We start from the raw sequence: 13,803 nt of genomic DNA, 5'->3' as shown, positions 1-13,803 counted from the left end.
CGTCGACACCACCGGGGAATCCTGAAGCTCTCCGCCGCCACTCTCTGTCGCAGGGAAACGATCCTCTTCCTCCTTTGTACGGTATCAAAATTCTTCCTCCGCCATCTGCCAACAGCGAGCCAGCAATTCTTCTCCGCCAGGCTCTTTGGCTCTTGAAGCCATCTGCTGAGACAAGTCCATAGCAGCGGAGCAAGCAGTAATACAGCTCTGTACTACAAGCTCAAGCTTGCTAATCGCTGCACCGGACCGACTGCTAAGCTACCGGCCAAAACCTCCTTTTTATAGCCCTCAAATAGCAGCTGATTCGCCGGCACTGAATCCGGCCAGTGCCGACCAATCAGCTGCCATCCCTGCCAGTCAGTTAATCTCTCTCGAGGAGAGCCCTAACTGACAATTGTAGCTGCCACAAATCCAAGGAGGAGCCTTCACTATGGCTCAGCTCCCTTAATTCCCGCTGTGCTCACCGAGTGGCCGCCCAGCACCTGACCTCACCTGGCCATACAGCATTTAGAAAGACACTGCCATGCCCTGCACAGCAAGCTCAACCTTTCCCCTCGGCTGTGGGTGGAGACTAGCGGCAGGCAGCCAAGTCTGGAAATAGTGCATGGTCTCCCCCAGTGTGCGCAGAGATAGCCGGGAGGTGACGACAAGAGGAGACTCAGTAACGGATCGACCTGAAAGTCATTCTGAACAGGCCCAACGAATCGGTAGTGGAAACAGATCGATTTTCACGGATCCGTTTTCCTTTAGTGACAATGTGAACTGGCCCTAACATTAATCAAATTATGGCATCAAAACTAACCAATATGGCATGTAATACCAATGCAATCATAACAATAACCATAACTAAATATAGGTAGGAAAAACCATTGCATCATAAATACAAAGATCACGCTACATTTACCACAAATCACAATAAAGTGCTTAGTGCATAATACATACCTGCCAACCTATTAAAGGTAACACCAAGCATTTAAAAAAAAACAGATCTACTTACCTGGGGCTTCCTCAAGCCCCTGACAGCCCATATATCCCTCGCCGTAGCTCTGCTCTCAGCTATTGTTCCGGGATCCCCTCCGTAGCAGCCGGTCAACCGGGCGTGGTCGCCAGCTTCTACGCCTGCGCAGAACGCTCCCGGCTACAGGAGCGCAGCTGCAGATTGCTACTCTAAGGAGCTCTGAGGAGTATTTGACTTGTACTGTTTACCTTGTGGATAAAGGCTCCTCTAGCAGCTACAGATTGCTTCATTTTAAATTATTGTGTTGCGATTGAGTGGAGTTGAACATTTTCTCATCATACAGCTGCCCTCTTTAAAGAACAAGCGACATCCATGCTAACCTAGAAATAAAAAACACACATATAAGTAGATAAATACTACTTCTACTTGCATAACAGATGTATTGTGCTATCCATGTAATGATTTCTGTGATTTTTTTTTAAAGGAAAAGCAGAAAATCCTATTCTACGCAGTGGCCATCTTGCCAAGCTAATGCTGACATCATATCCTCCCTGACTCTTGTTTCCCCCCCTCCCTTCTCTTGCTCATTGTGTATTCATTAGCTGCCCTCCTCCCAGAGTCTTCAGAAACTCCCACTGGGGTGTATACTAACAACTGCACTGTCTTTTTTTTGTTTACACATCCAATCACTGAGTCACCTCAGCCTTGCTTGTAAACACAAGTAATCAGAGGGTGTTTCTGATAAGCAGCTAGGCAGGGAAATAAATGGAAGAGGAGGAATATATTATAGATAACAAGAACTCCCAGCATTCAACTCTTTGGCACTGTTTGGCACTAGGGCCAGTGCTCCTAAAGTATGTGATAACTCCAAACCATAACAGCAGAAAAAGTTTTGCAAGTTTTGAATGCAGGATTAGCATCTTTATCACTTAATACACTCAGACCAGTTGCTGTTGAAATTTGATTTTTATGGTGACAATACTGCTTTAAAGGATACCTTTAGTCTTAGATCACTTCAGTAATTGACGCCCTGTGTGTGTGTGGGGAGGCGTGCATATGCTTACCGCACCTCCCATGGCTCGACGTCTGTCTCTGTTCTGATGTAAAGCTGTTCATTCAAAAGCTGTGGGAGTACGTGTGCGAGATGACAGTTTAGAGAAGGGGAGGGGAGAGTGAGGCACCGTTCACAGTGGAGAGTTGCGGTGCGATGCAATTGACGCACTGTAACTGGGAATGTTGCATTGCTATGTGACCAAGGCCGGATTTCTCAGAGGGCCACAATGACTCGGGCCTTGGATGGACGCAGCCCAAGGAGCGGCTGGACAGTGAAGAATGGTTGCTGCATATGAAGGAGGTGGCAAATGGGGAACTACACATGGAAGAGGGGTGGTGCTGCCCAAAAGAGTTGTACATGAAGGAGAGGGGCTGCTGTTCATGGAAGGGGATCAACAAGAAAGTTGGCCTAGGGGCGCTAAAAGTATAAATCCGGCCTTGTATGCGAGGTTTACAGTGCAACGGTGTGCAGCATCCCAACGCAATGCATGCTGGGCATTACTGCAAAACACACAGGTTAATAGTGACAGTGAAGCAGACTTTTTCATTGACTATATAGTGGCTTGCAAAAGTATTCAGCCCCCTTGAAGTTTTCCACATTTTGTCACATTACTGCCACAAACATGAATCAGTTTTATTGGAATTCCACATGAAAGACCAACACAAAGTGCTGTACACATGAGAAGTGGAACGAAAATCATACATGATTCCAAACATTTTTTACAAATAAATAACTGCAAAGTGGGGTGTGCATAATTATTCGGCCCCCTTTGGTCTGAGTGCAGTCAGTTGCCCATAGACATTGCCTGATGAGTGCTAATGACTAAATAGAGTGCACCTGTGTGTAATCTAATGTCAGTACAAATACAGCTGCTCTGTGACGGCCTCAGAGGTTGTCTAAGAGAATATTGGGAGCAACAACACCATGAAGTCCAAAGAACACACCAGACAGGTCAGGGATAAAGTTATTGAGAAATTTAAAGCACACTCAGGCTACAAAAATATTTCTAAAGCCATGAACATCCCACGGAGCACTGTTCAAGCGATCATTCAGAAATGGAAGGAGTATGGCACAACTGTAAACCTACCAAGACAAGGCCGTCCACCTAAACTCACAGGCCGTACAAGGAGAGCGCTGATCAGAAATGCAGTCAAGAGGCCCATGGTGACTCTGGATGAACTACAGAGATCTACAGCTCAGGTGGGGAATCTGTCCATAGGACAACTATTAGTCCTGCACTGCACAAAATTGGCCTTTATGGAAGAGTGGCAAGAAGAAAGCCATTGTTAACAGAAAAGCATAAGAATTCCCGTTTGCAGTTTGCCACAAGCCATGTGGGGGACACAGCAAACATGTGGAAGAAGGTGCTCTGGTCAGATGAGACCAAAATGGAACTTTTTGGCTAAAATGCAAAACGCTATGTGTGGCGGAAAACTAACACTGCACATCACTCTGAACACACCATCCCCACTGTCAAATATGGTGGTGGCAGCATCATGCTCGGGGGGTGCATCTCTTCAGCACGGACAGGGAAGCTGTTCAGAGTTGATGGGAAGATGGATGGAGTCAAATACAGGGCAATCTTGGAAGAAAACCTCTTGGAGACTGCAAAAGACTTGAGACTGGGGTGGAGGTTCACCTTCCAGCAGGACAACGACTCTAAACATAAAACCAGGGCAACCATGAAATGGTTTAAAACAAAACATATCCATGTGTTAGAATGGCCTAGTCAAAGTCCAGATCTAAATCCAATCAAGAATCTGTAGCAAGATCTGAAAACTGCTGTTCACAAACGCTGTCCATCTAATCTGACTGAGCTGGAGCTGTTTTACAAGGAAGAATGGGCAAGGATTTCAGTCTCTAGATGTGCAAAGCTGGTAGAGACATACCCTAAAAGACTGGCAGCTGTAATTGCAGCAAAAGGTGGTTCTACAAAGTATTGACTCAGGGGGCTGAATAATTACGCACACCCCACTTTGCAGTTATTTATTTGTAAAAAATGTTGGAATCATGTATGATTTTCATTCCACTTCTCACATGTACACCACTTTGTGTTGGTCTGTCACGGGGAATTCCAATAAAACTGATTCATGTTTGTGGCAGTAATGTGACAAAATGTGGAAAACTTCAAGGGGGCTGAATACTTTTGCAAGCCACTGTATAAGTGTTCTTTTCTCCTGCAATTTCTAGAATGAATCAGTTTGGATTAAACCCTGAATGGTTTAGAGAAAATGTAGAAAAACTGAAGAACATGCCAGTAAATCTGGGTCACGTTGAGGGGGTGCTGCTGCCACATTCCGCCTGTGATACCTGGGAGGAGTTCTACAACTTCCAAGCACGGGAAGATGATATTGTCATTGCTCCCTTTCCCAAGTCTGGTAAGTGTGTGAGTGTATATGTATTGTGGGAATGTCTATGGATGCTCCAGTGATCGCGCGCAAACCTTAGCTTATCACTCAAAGTAACGCTGTTTGCGTGCAAAGCTTTGCGCGTGGCAGCTAGTGTGATAACTGCTGTGATAGCAGTTATCACACTTTAGTGAATCCACCTCTAAGTGTGTACCATATATACTCAACTATAAATCTAGAAATGTAGGTCAGACTCACTAAATAAAAGTATAAGGTTAAAGTATAAGGTTCACTTATACACGAGTCACAGGCAGCACTGAGCACACTGAGTAATGTGTGTACTATTTGTGACATCCCATTTGCAGAAATTTTCCCATAGGTACATTTCTTGATCAAGGAAATGCCAGGAAAACGCAGGTCTGAAAGTCCTGGCCACAACAAATATCAAAGAAAAAGGGCAGGGGGGAAATACTATGATGCAAGAGGTGGGGGTGAATAATTGCTGCACTCGGGGACCTGGAGGAGTTGACAGAAGGGGTTAATGGCTGCAATACTGCATGCAGTGCAGTCATTAGCCCCTCCTGGTCCCCAAGTGCAGCCATTAACTTTGCTGGGTAGACTTATACTTGAGTCAATAAAACAATTCCAGCTGAAGAGGGGCAAATATTGAAGTCAACTCATATTCAATGATATACAGTTGTTTTTGCCAAAAGGCAATAAATTGGATGATTCTAAAGATAAGGTGGGCTCTTCAGTCTGTTGTGTCTTTGGTTTAGTTACAATGTGCTTTGAAGTATCCATAGCAATGGTCCTCTAGTTGGCCAGTATTGGTTAATTTATTCTCTGAAAGCTTGGTTTCTTTAGATTTCTTTTGGGTAAGTGTCACCCACAGTGGTGTCACTACGGAGCCATGAGGTGCAGCGCTAACGCTACAAAGGGGCCCTCCCAGCATAATTTTGGCCAAAGGGCCACCAACAAATTGCTTCCTTTACCTCCAGAACTTGCATGTCCTCAGACAGGAAATATGTAGAAATAGCCCCAGAAATAACACAATTAGGCAGCACAGTCATTCTCCACTAAAAGTCTGATTTTCTCTACTTCTTTTGAGCAAGTGTCACAGTAGCTTTAAACCAGAGGTCTGCAAAGGTTTTAGGTCGAGGCCGGGTCAGCATACTTCAGACTGTTGGGGGGCCGGAGTATACATAAGATGTCGGAGTCTTTGCGTGCCAGACCATGAAGCATACTCTGGTGACAACCTGCAGTCCAATTGGACAGCAGTGTCACTTAATGTGGAATTTGATTGGAAACCAGTGAATTACTGCTTTCTGGCTACCATGTAGATGGGTGGTTTTGGCTAGTAAATCTCTTCATGGGGGATTCTCAGCATGGCCTTTATTCTTTATAAAGACATTACCTGAAAATGATTAATACAATGATGCTGGCCAGCTTCTCTGCTCGCTGCACACTATTTTGGCCGTTGGACGGAGCAACTGCCATTCCCTAAGTGCTTTTAAAAATAAAGAAAACCCTGAGAACCCCTCTATGAGAATCTGTCGGTAATGTCAGATTTCTACTACCTACTATAAGTCACAGCAACATAAGAGAAAAGTAATTTATGGCTCATTTTACTCTGGGAGAAATGGACTTCTTTTTTGTATGTGTTTTAAATGTTAAGATTTTCGCGACAGTTCCTCTTTAAAGATGTAGCTGACCGCATCTATAAGTAATACATTTTGTGTGTGTGTGTGTGGGGGGGGGGGGGGGGCGGTTAAAAAGCCTCAAGGGGCCACATTCGGACCCCGGGCCTTAGTTTGAGGGCCACTGCTTGAAAAGGTAATGGCAACAGCAACACCCACCACGGTGACACTGCCGAGACATTGCGGTAAAGTGCTAATTCTACAATGGGGCATACCATTAAAGAGAAAATATGTAGAAATGTCCCCCCAAATAACACAATTAGGCAGCATGTTCTCCAAGTAACATAACATTATTATTATTGATTTATGTAGGGCCAACATATTCCGTGGCGCTGTACAAAGTAAGGAACAAACATGGGGTACATAATAATACAGACAGCAGTATACACCAACATACTAAATTGGTACAAAATACAGAATTGGTACAAAATACCAACAGGTAGTTACAGTAAAAAAAGTAACATGATGAATAAAATGTATAACAAATCCCAAGACACAAAAGGGTGAGAGAGCCCTGCCCTTGTGAGCTTACAAGCTAAAAGAATGAGGGGAAACAAGAGGAGGCGTAGTATACAAGAATCATACCTAGAGGCTGTGTGTTTTAGGATATCTAGTAGGAGTGCAACTTGGCCTTAGGACAAAAGGGGAATGGTCTACGGCAGAGCGTATGCTTGTTGGAAAAAGTGAGTTTTGGGGGAGTGTTTAAAAATATCAAAGGTTGGAGAGTGATTGATGTGTTGTAGAAGGGCATTCCAGAGGAGGATTGAAGCACATGTAAAATCTTGTAACGTGAATGTGAGGAGGTGATTCTAGAGAAGGACAATATAAGGTCATGTGAAGATCTAAGATTGCGGTTGGATTGGTATCTAGAAATTAGTGAGGAGATGTACACAGGAGAGAGAGAGATTCTGGAGAGCTTTGTAGGTCAGGGTTAAAGAGTCTGAACTGGATCCTCTGGTTAATCGATAGCCAATGAAGAGTTTGACAGACATTGACATTGACATTGAAGTAAGATGAGCTTGGCGGATTGTATCATCCGAGCACAGGCCAAGGGCCTGTCTCACTCTAGACCATTGTCCTCTGTCAGGGCCTTCCCCCTCCCCCCTCCTTCCCCATAGCAGCAGAGTCTGTACAGATCTTGTCTTGAACTGTTGCCCAAGGGATCGAGATGACAGTCCTCCTACATGTACATTCAGTTTTACTTGCAGGATATGATCAGCTGATATAGCAAATATCAATCGTTTCAGCTGGTCAGAGAATACTATCTGTAGGGCCACCAACAATGCATTTATGGACCACAAGTCTTTGAGGAGCTCAACCTTACACTGAGCTTCAGTTTCCTGAAATTCATTTAGAAGGAATTCCATGACTGGTAATATCTTTACCAACAATGCTGGGATTGGCCAGTCCCAGCCCCAGGTATCTGATAATGTGACAGGGGTTAATACTATAATGATAGGATTGCGTTTACTTGGAGGGATGAGGTGCAATTCGATCTGATGAGAACAGAATCTTGTATATTCCAGGCCGTCAGAGTTTATGGCTGTGAAAGGAACGTAATGATGACTCAGCAGGGAACTTTGTACATATTGATCTCCAGCATAGCCAAGCCTGCCCATATTACCCACAAACAGCTCCTCATATCACAGAGAGGTCACTGCAGTTCTTCTGCTTTCTGAAAATATATTTCTAGCCAGTTCATTCCTTACACTCTCGCCACTCCTCTTGTTTATTTTGCATATTGCTAAAAATAAACACTCGACTTTTTAAAGGACTTACGAGGCCAAAACCTGTAAAAAAGTAAAGTACCTGCATGTTCTTTAAATGCACGGAGGACGCCATCTGCAGTTCCGCCGGGTCCCCTTAGTGACATCGCCCCCCCCCCCGTGCGCTCGCAACCCCACAGGCTGGGTCGGGCTCTCCAGCCACTCCTAATATGGCCGCCGGAGCCGGCCGCGGCTGCGCAGTCCGCAAGTGCGGCTGTGCAGCTCTAGGGCCAACCACCCGATACACGCGATAGTGCGTGGTTCAGAGGGTTTGGACCTAGAGCTGCGCAGCCGCACTCGCGGCAATGCGGACTGCGCATCGCGGCGGCTCCGGCTGTCATATTAGGAGTGGCTGGAGAGCCCGACCCGGCCTGTGGGGTCGCGAGCGCACAGGGGGGCGATGTCACTAAGGCGAAACGGCGGAACTGCACGGAGGGCGCGGATGGCGTCCTCCGTGCATTTAAAGAACATGCAGGTACTTTACTTTATTACAGGTTTTGGCCTCGTAAGTCCTTCAAATGAGAAAACGATGAAACGAATCAAATGAAATTTCAATTTTTGATGGGCACATTGTAGCTAGCACAGTCGTCTTTCTTTTCTGCTGTAGTTAGCAGACATTGGGGCTGACTTTCAAAGCTTTGACAACACCCAGAAATATTACTCTCAACTCCGGCAGGAAGTACCTCAAGTTACGCTATTAGCATGACCAGGGCCTGTTATAGACTTTTTACTACATGAGGCAAACTTGTGAGGATGCGCCCCCACGAATTTGAAATAATCGCACAGCACCTGACAATTTACTCTGCTTCATTTAATGTTGTCACATGACATGCAGCTCAACACAATAGCACCCTGGCCGGCAGGGCCGGCGCTACCATAGAGGCAAAGGGGGCAATTGCCCCAGGGCCCAAGAGCTTGTAGGGGCACCAATTAGCTACAAGAGGGAAAAAAAATTTTCAAATCGACCTTATAGTTTTTGAGAAAACTGATTTTAAAGTTTCAAAGGAAAAAAAAAATACACATTTAAAAACCTGCCGACTTTAATGGGTAATAGCAAATCCACCTTAAATGCTAGAACCCCTAAATTTGCAGGATATGTTAAGGAGATCATTAGGAATAAGAGGAAAAAACTATTTTTCAAAAAGAACTTATAGTTTTTGAGAAAATCGATTTTAAAGTTTCAAAGGAAAAAAGTATACTTTTAAATGCGGTAAATGTCACTTTTAGTAGCAAACCTAACGGTAGTGTAATTTTACATGTATCAAAAGAAAGAGCAATACATTTCCTGACGGGGTTTCCAGGGGGTCCATACGCAGCCGCAGCGCTTTGGCCAGGGATCGCTATACAGCCGCAATGTGGCTGCATGAAGATCCCTGGCATTTTTTCCTATTTTCCCAATTATTTTTTTATGCGGGAATTTAAAAAAAAAAAATTATGTGGAGTCCCCCCTCCTGAAACTTTTTAACCCCTTGTCCCCCATGCAGGCTGGGATAGCCAGAATGTGGAGCTCCGACCAATTGGGGCTTCTCACCCTGACTGTACCAGCTGCCAAAAAGGTCTCTTAATGCCGATTTTTGTTCCGGGGTATCTGTTGGAGGGGTTCCCCAGGTTTATTTTGCCCTGGGGCCCCATTGTTGCTTAAACCGGCCCTGCTGGCCGGCTGTGAGTCTGTGACAAACAAACTGCTCACCTTCAGACACTCCATTCCTCCCCAGTCAGGACAGCAGTGCCGCCTCCTCCCTTCTGCTGTGCAAATCTAATGAAACACTACTGCTCTCCTGCCTCCCCCTCCTCACTCACTGACAAACTCCTCACACAGCATAACAAGCTGCTTTTCCCCAATGATGACCTCTTCCCTTCGCTCTCCTCTCGCTTCTTCTCCTACTCTGACTGCATGCTGTTAGTGTAAACATAGTACAAACATGCCGCCCCTGTAATCTCTGCACCTGATGCAAATGTTTCACCTTGCTTCATGAGAGAACCAGTCCTGAGCTTGACCCACGGTACTAGGGTGACCATTGCTAAGGTAAAGTGCATTACTAGTGGTAGAGTAACGTGTGCTACCATAGCAACAGTCATGCTACTCAAGTACTGCAGGTCATGCTAATATCAACCCTCCAACAGACATCAAACAAATGACAGCGCTCATAGGCTGCAACTGAATTGTAGACCAACAGAGTCATGTAGAGCCCCACAGGGGCTAAATACATGCCTTGAATGCAAATCAGATGCAAATCATGTACTAGAGCTAATCTATAATTTGAATGCAAATTGATGCACATGGATGCAGCTGAGCTAGCAATAAGTATACTTACATGAGTTTTGTACAGCAGGAGACATTGGCAGCGCTTCCAAACATAGGCTGCACCCGAATTGACTACCTGCAATAGATGTGCAGAGCTCCACAATTGTGGACTAAAATACACAACATGCATTCAAAACAGGTACAGCAAAGGAGGACGTTAGCTTCAGTATAAATAATATGTGCACAAATTATTCCCTAATAGTATTTATACTGAAGCTAATGTCCTCCTTTGCTGTACTAGGGATGGTCGGAAATGCCAATTTCCGATTCCGCGGTAAATCCTCATTCCGCCATTGCCAATTACCGATTCCGCTTTCTGCTACCAATTTCCGCATTCCAATGCGGAATTTCCGCCGGAAATCGCGGAAATTCCGCCCGACTTTAACATCGATTTTCTCAAAAATGATAAGGTCTTTTTGAAAACTTTTTTTGCATCTTGTTCAGAAGATTCTGTTTAATAAACCCTGAAAATTTGATGTTTCTAGGACTTAGGGGAGCTTTGCTATTAACTGCTAAAATGGGCTTATACTTTACTGTAATGTAAAATGCAGAAAATAGGCAGATGCAGATTTTCTGCATTTTACATTACAGTAAAAATCCACCAACTTTATCGGTTAATAGCAAAGCCATCGTACGTCCTTGAAACACCAAATTTTCGACGGCCGCCGAGGATTAGGGACAAGGTGGTACACACGGGTGCAGTTGAGAGGGTGACGGTGCCTAGGAATGGTACATTTCCCTGTCTACACTGCCACATGTGTAGCAGTGTAATGAAGGGTGATACTTTCACTCATCCCACTAGTGGCAAAAAGTTTCATATTAGGGGCTATTTTAGTTGCGATTCAGTCTTTGTTGTCTATCTACTCAAGTGCCCCTGTGGCCTTGGGTACGTGGGCAAAACTACTCAACCATTACGAGATCGCATTTCATCACACAAATCGGCCATTAGAGTAGAGAGTTCAGAGCATGCAGTGGCTTGTCACTTTAAGGAACATAGGCATGCTGTTTCACAACTCAGGGTGCAGGTAATTGATCAGGTTTCATTTAGTATCAAAAGAGGTGATCGTCATAAATTGTTGCTAAAGAAAGAGGCAATGTGGATTAGAAAATTAAATACTTTCGGCAGAGGTGGGATGAACAAGGAATATGAACTGTCAGGGTGCATTTAGGATTGTACTGTATCATTCACTTGTGGGTATGGGTTATTTTTAATCTTGTGTGTATTTGTATTTTCAGGTTGCTGGTCAGCGATGAGGAGACAGGTGGAGGCTGGTATGTTAAATTGTCCAGGGATTTGTCTTTATATGCCGTGCGGGGGGCACCCGTGGTCCTTGGTAGCCTTCTCTCCCACTCGGATGACACCATACCGCGATCAGCGTAGAGGTTGCTATGGTTACAATGTTTACGGCCGGGGCAGTCACGTGATGGTTGGGGCGGATCGCCCAGTGTAGCCTGTGACGCGCCTGGTTGTTCTAGGAGGCGGCGTAGCACGATCCTATTGGATACAGGATGTGCTTGTGCCATTTGCCAATTAGATATCATGTGACCCGTGACGCGGATGGTAGTCGCCGTGGGGGTGGTTGGTTGCGGAGGATCCCGGATGTCAATCCGCATGGCGTGTGTTTACTTTTTGATCAGGTGAGCTCATTGTATTTCCTATTGAAATATGATAACAGAGGCGCCAAGCAGAATAAAATTAGTTAAAATTGTTAAAAAGGGGGAAGTGGGTGGACTCACCTCCCTTCTGAAAAAAATGGCCGGACAATGGACAGGTTACTTACAGTCTAAAGTAACATTTATTAGTAACTCCAAAAGTGCAACGCGTTTCACGGGTAACAGTCCCGCTTCTTCAGGCAAACGATTATTTGGAGGGTGCTGGGGAAGGGAAACAAAAGGAAAAAAAAAGGGGATTGCCAGAGGAACGCAAATACCAGGCACCCAAAGGTGCACCACAAGTCTACAGCAATAAAATGTGCAATATGCATTTAACAGCAAGATATGCATACAAAATAGACTGAGAACGTGTGCAAATAGCATGTATAAAGTGACAGTGCACATATCCATAATATAAAGGCAGAGTATGAGTCACTCTTAGTAAAATGATAAGACAGTAAAAAAATGAATTTAAAACAGGGAGAAACAGAGAAAGGTTTTGTTTTTAAAGGAGTGAGTGCAGCAGTATATTATGATAAGGCAAAAAAGGCATAAAAAAAAAAAAAAAAAAAAAAAAAAAAAAAGCAGTGTTTCAAGATGAGCAAATGTTCAACTTACTAGAGTTATGAGAAGCAGAGAAAGGTTTCATTTTTGAAGGAGTGAGTGCAGCAGTATATTATGATAAAACAAAAAGGCATACTAAGAAACAGCAGTGTTTAAAGGTGAGCAAATGCTCAACTTACCAAAATCAGGTCATGAACCAGGTAGAGCGCCTCTGTGAGGTGTGGGGTGCTCTGTCTTAAATTTATAAGTGACTGGAATCACCCAGAATGGGGGATGGGAAGTGGGAGCGACAGAGGTCGCATGCTGATGACATATGGTAGTAGGGCGGTGCAGTACTGTGATCAATGTGGGAATAGGATGCAAACCTATGTGTATGATGCTGGATGGGAAGGGAAGGGGGGGGGGGGAGAAAGAGAGGGATATAGGCAAAGGGACTGGGATATGCATAAGTAACAACATGCTTACTCCCATAGTGTAACTTGTATGGGTTGGTAGTGGATTGTGAAAAGCGCATAGGATTGGAGGTGGCCTAAATCTTAAGTAAAACCAATAGATGTGGTGTTTGTTATAGGGTCGGAGGCTGGAGAAAGGAAATGTAGAAAGGTTAAATAAAAGTTGCACTTGGAATACATAAAAAGTACATGTAAAGAAAATGCATAAAAAAATTTGTTCATGCCACACTATGCCGAATGTTGGATCCAAAATATACTGGAGAGGTTCAATCCAGCTAGGGTTAATGGTACAGGGTGAAAAACAGAAAACTGCTGTAATAATAGGAGTATGGATACAAAACTATGCATAGTTGCAAAAATTTGTATGAAGCATAAAACTTGACGAAAATACATTAAAAATGATAAAATAAGTAAATGATCAAAGCAAAACAAGTGTAAGACAAATATAATGGGTTTGAATAAAAGAGAGGACCATTTAAAATATATTAAAAAAAGATGATTCAATATACTTTCTCTAATTGTTCGTTTAGACCTTCGGGCGTTAGTGTTTTAAGAATTTGTATCCAGAACATTTCTTTATTCCTAAGGACCTCAAAAGCATTGTGCGGTGGGATGGATTCAATAAGCGTGAATTTGAGTGTTTGTGGATTGCAGTTGTGGGTGGAGCCGAAATGACGGGAAATGCTGTGAAGTGGATAGTTTTTCAATATATTGCGCTTATGTTGTCCTATTCTGTTTCGGACAAGTTGAGTGGTTCGCCCCACATATTGCAGATTGCATGAACAAGAGATCAAATAAATGACATTTCTGGTTGAACAAGTAATGTATTGTTTGATAATATACTGAATTTGGGTGGTATTGGATGAAAAGGAATCAGTGGTGTTTATGAAGCGACAGGCAGTACATCTGGATTTCCCACAGGGAAATGACCCAGGGTTTGAGATGGGGGTGGTTTCAGTGGGATTAGGGATAGGTAGGCATAGTTTACTAGGGGCCAGGAGACTTT

General features: G+C 44.1%; 1 protein-coding gene and 1 pseudogene across 1 annotated transcript in view; one reads left to right on the top strand and one right to left on the bottom strand.

The window, feature by feature from the left end:
* LOC137525461 (sulfotransferase 1C1-like) overlaps positions 1-1,292 on the bottom strand; it is a 71,817-nt gene extending 70,525 nt beyond the window's left edge. The window contains exon 1 of the mRNA XM_068246559.1: positions 1,207-1,292. Coding sequence (XP_068102660.1) covers positions 1,207-1,248 — 42 coding nt within the window. The 5' untranslated portion in view covers positions 1,249-1,292. The remainder of the gene's footprint in view (positions 1-1,206) is intronic.
* Positions 1,293-4,203: 2,911 nt separating this feature from the next.
* Positions 4,204-13,803, top strand: part of LOC137525963 (sulfotransferase 1C4-like) — a 31,807-nt pseudogene continuing 22,207 nt past the window's right edge.

The sequence above is a fragment of the Hyperolius riggenbachi genome, chromosome 7, assembly GCF_040937935.1.
Source record: "Hyperolius riggenbachi isolate aHypRig1 chromosome 7, aHypRig1.pri, whole genome shotgun sequence".
Taxonomy (NCBI): domain Eukaryota; kingdom Metazoa; phylum Chordata; class Amphibia; order Anura; family Hyperoliidae; genus Hyperolius; species Hyperolius riggenbachi.
Note: the sequence above shows the minus strand (reverse complement) of the source record. Positions and strands in the feature narration are given on the sequence as shown.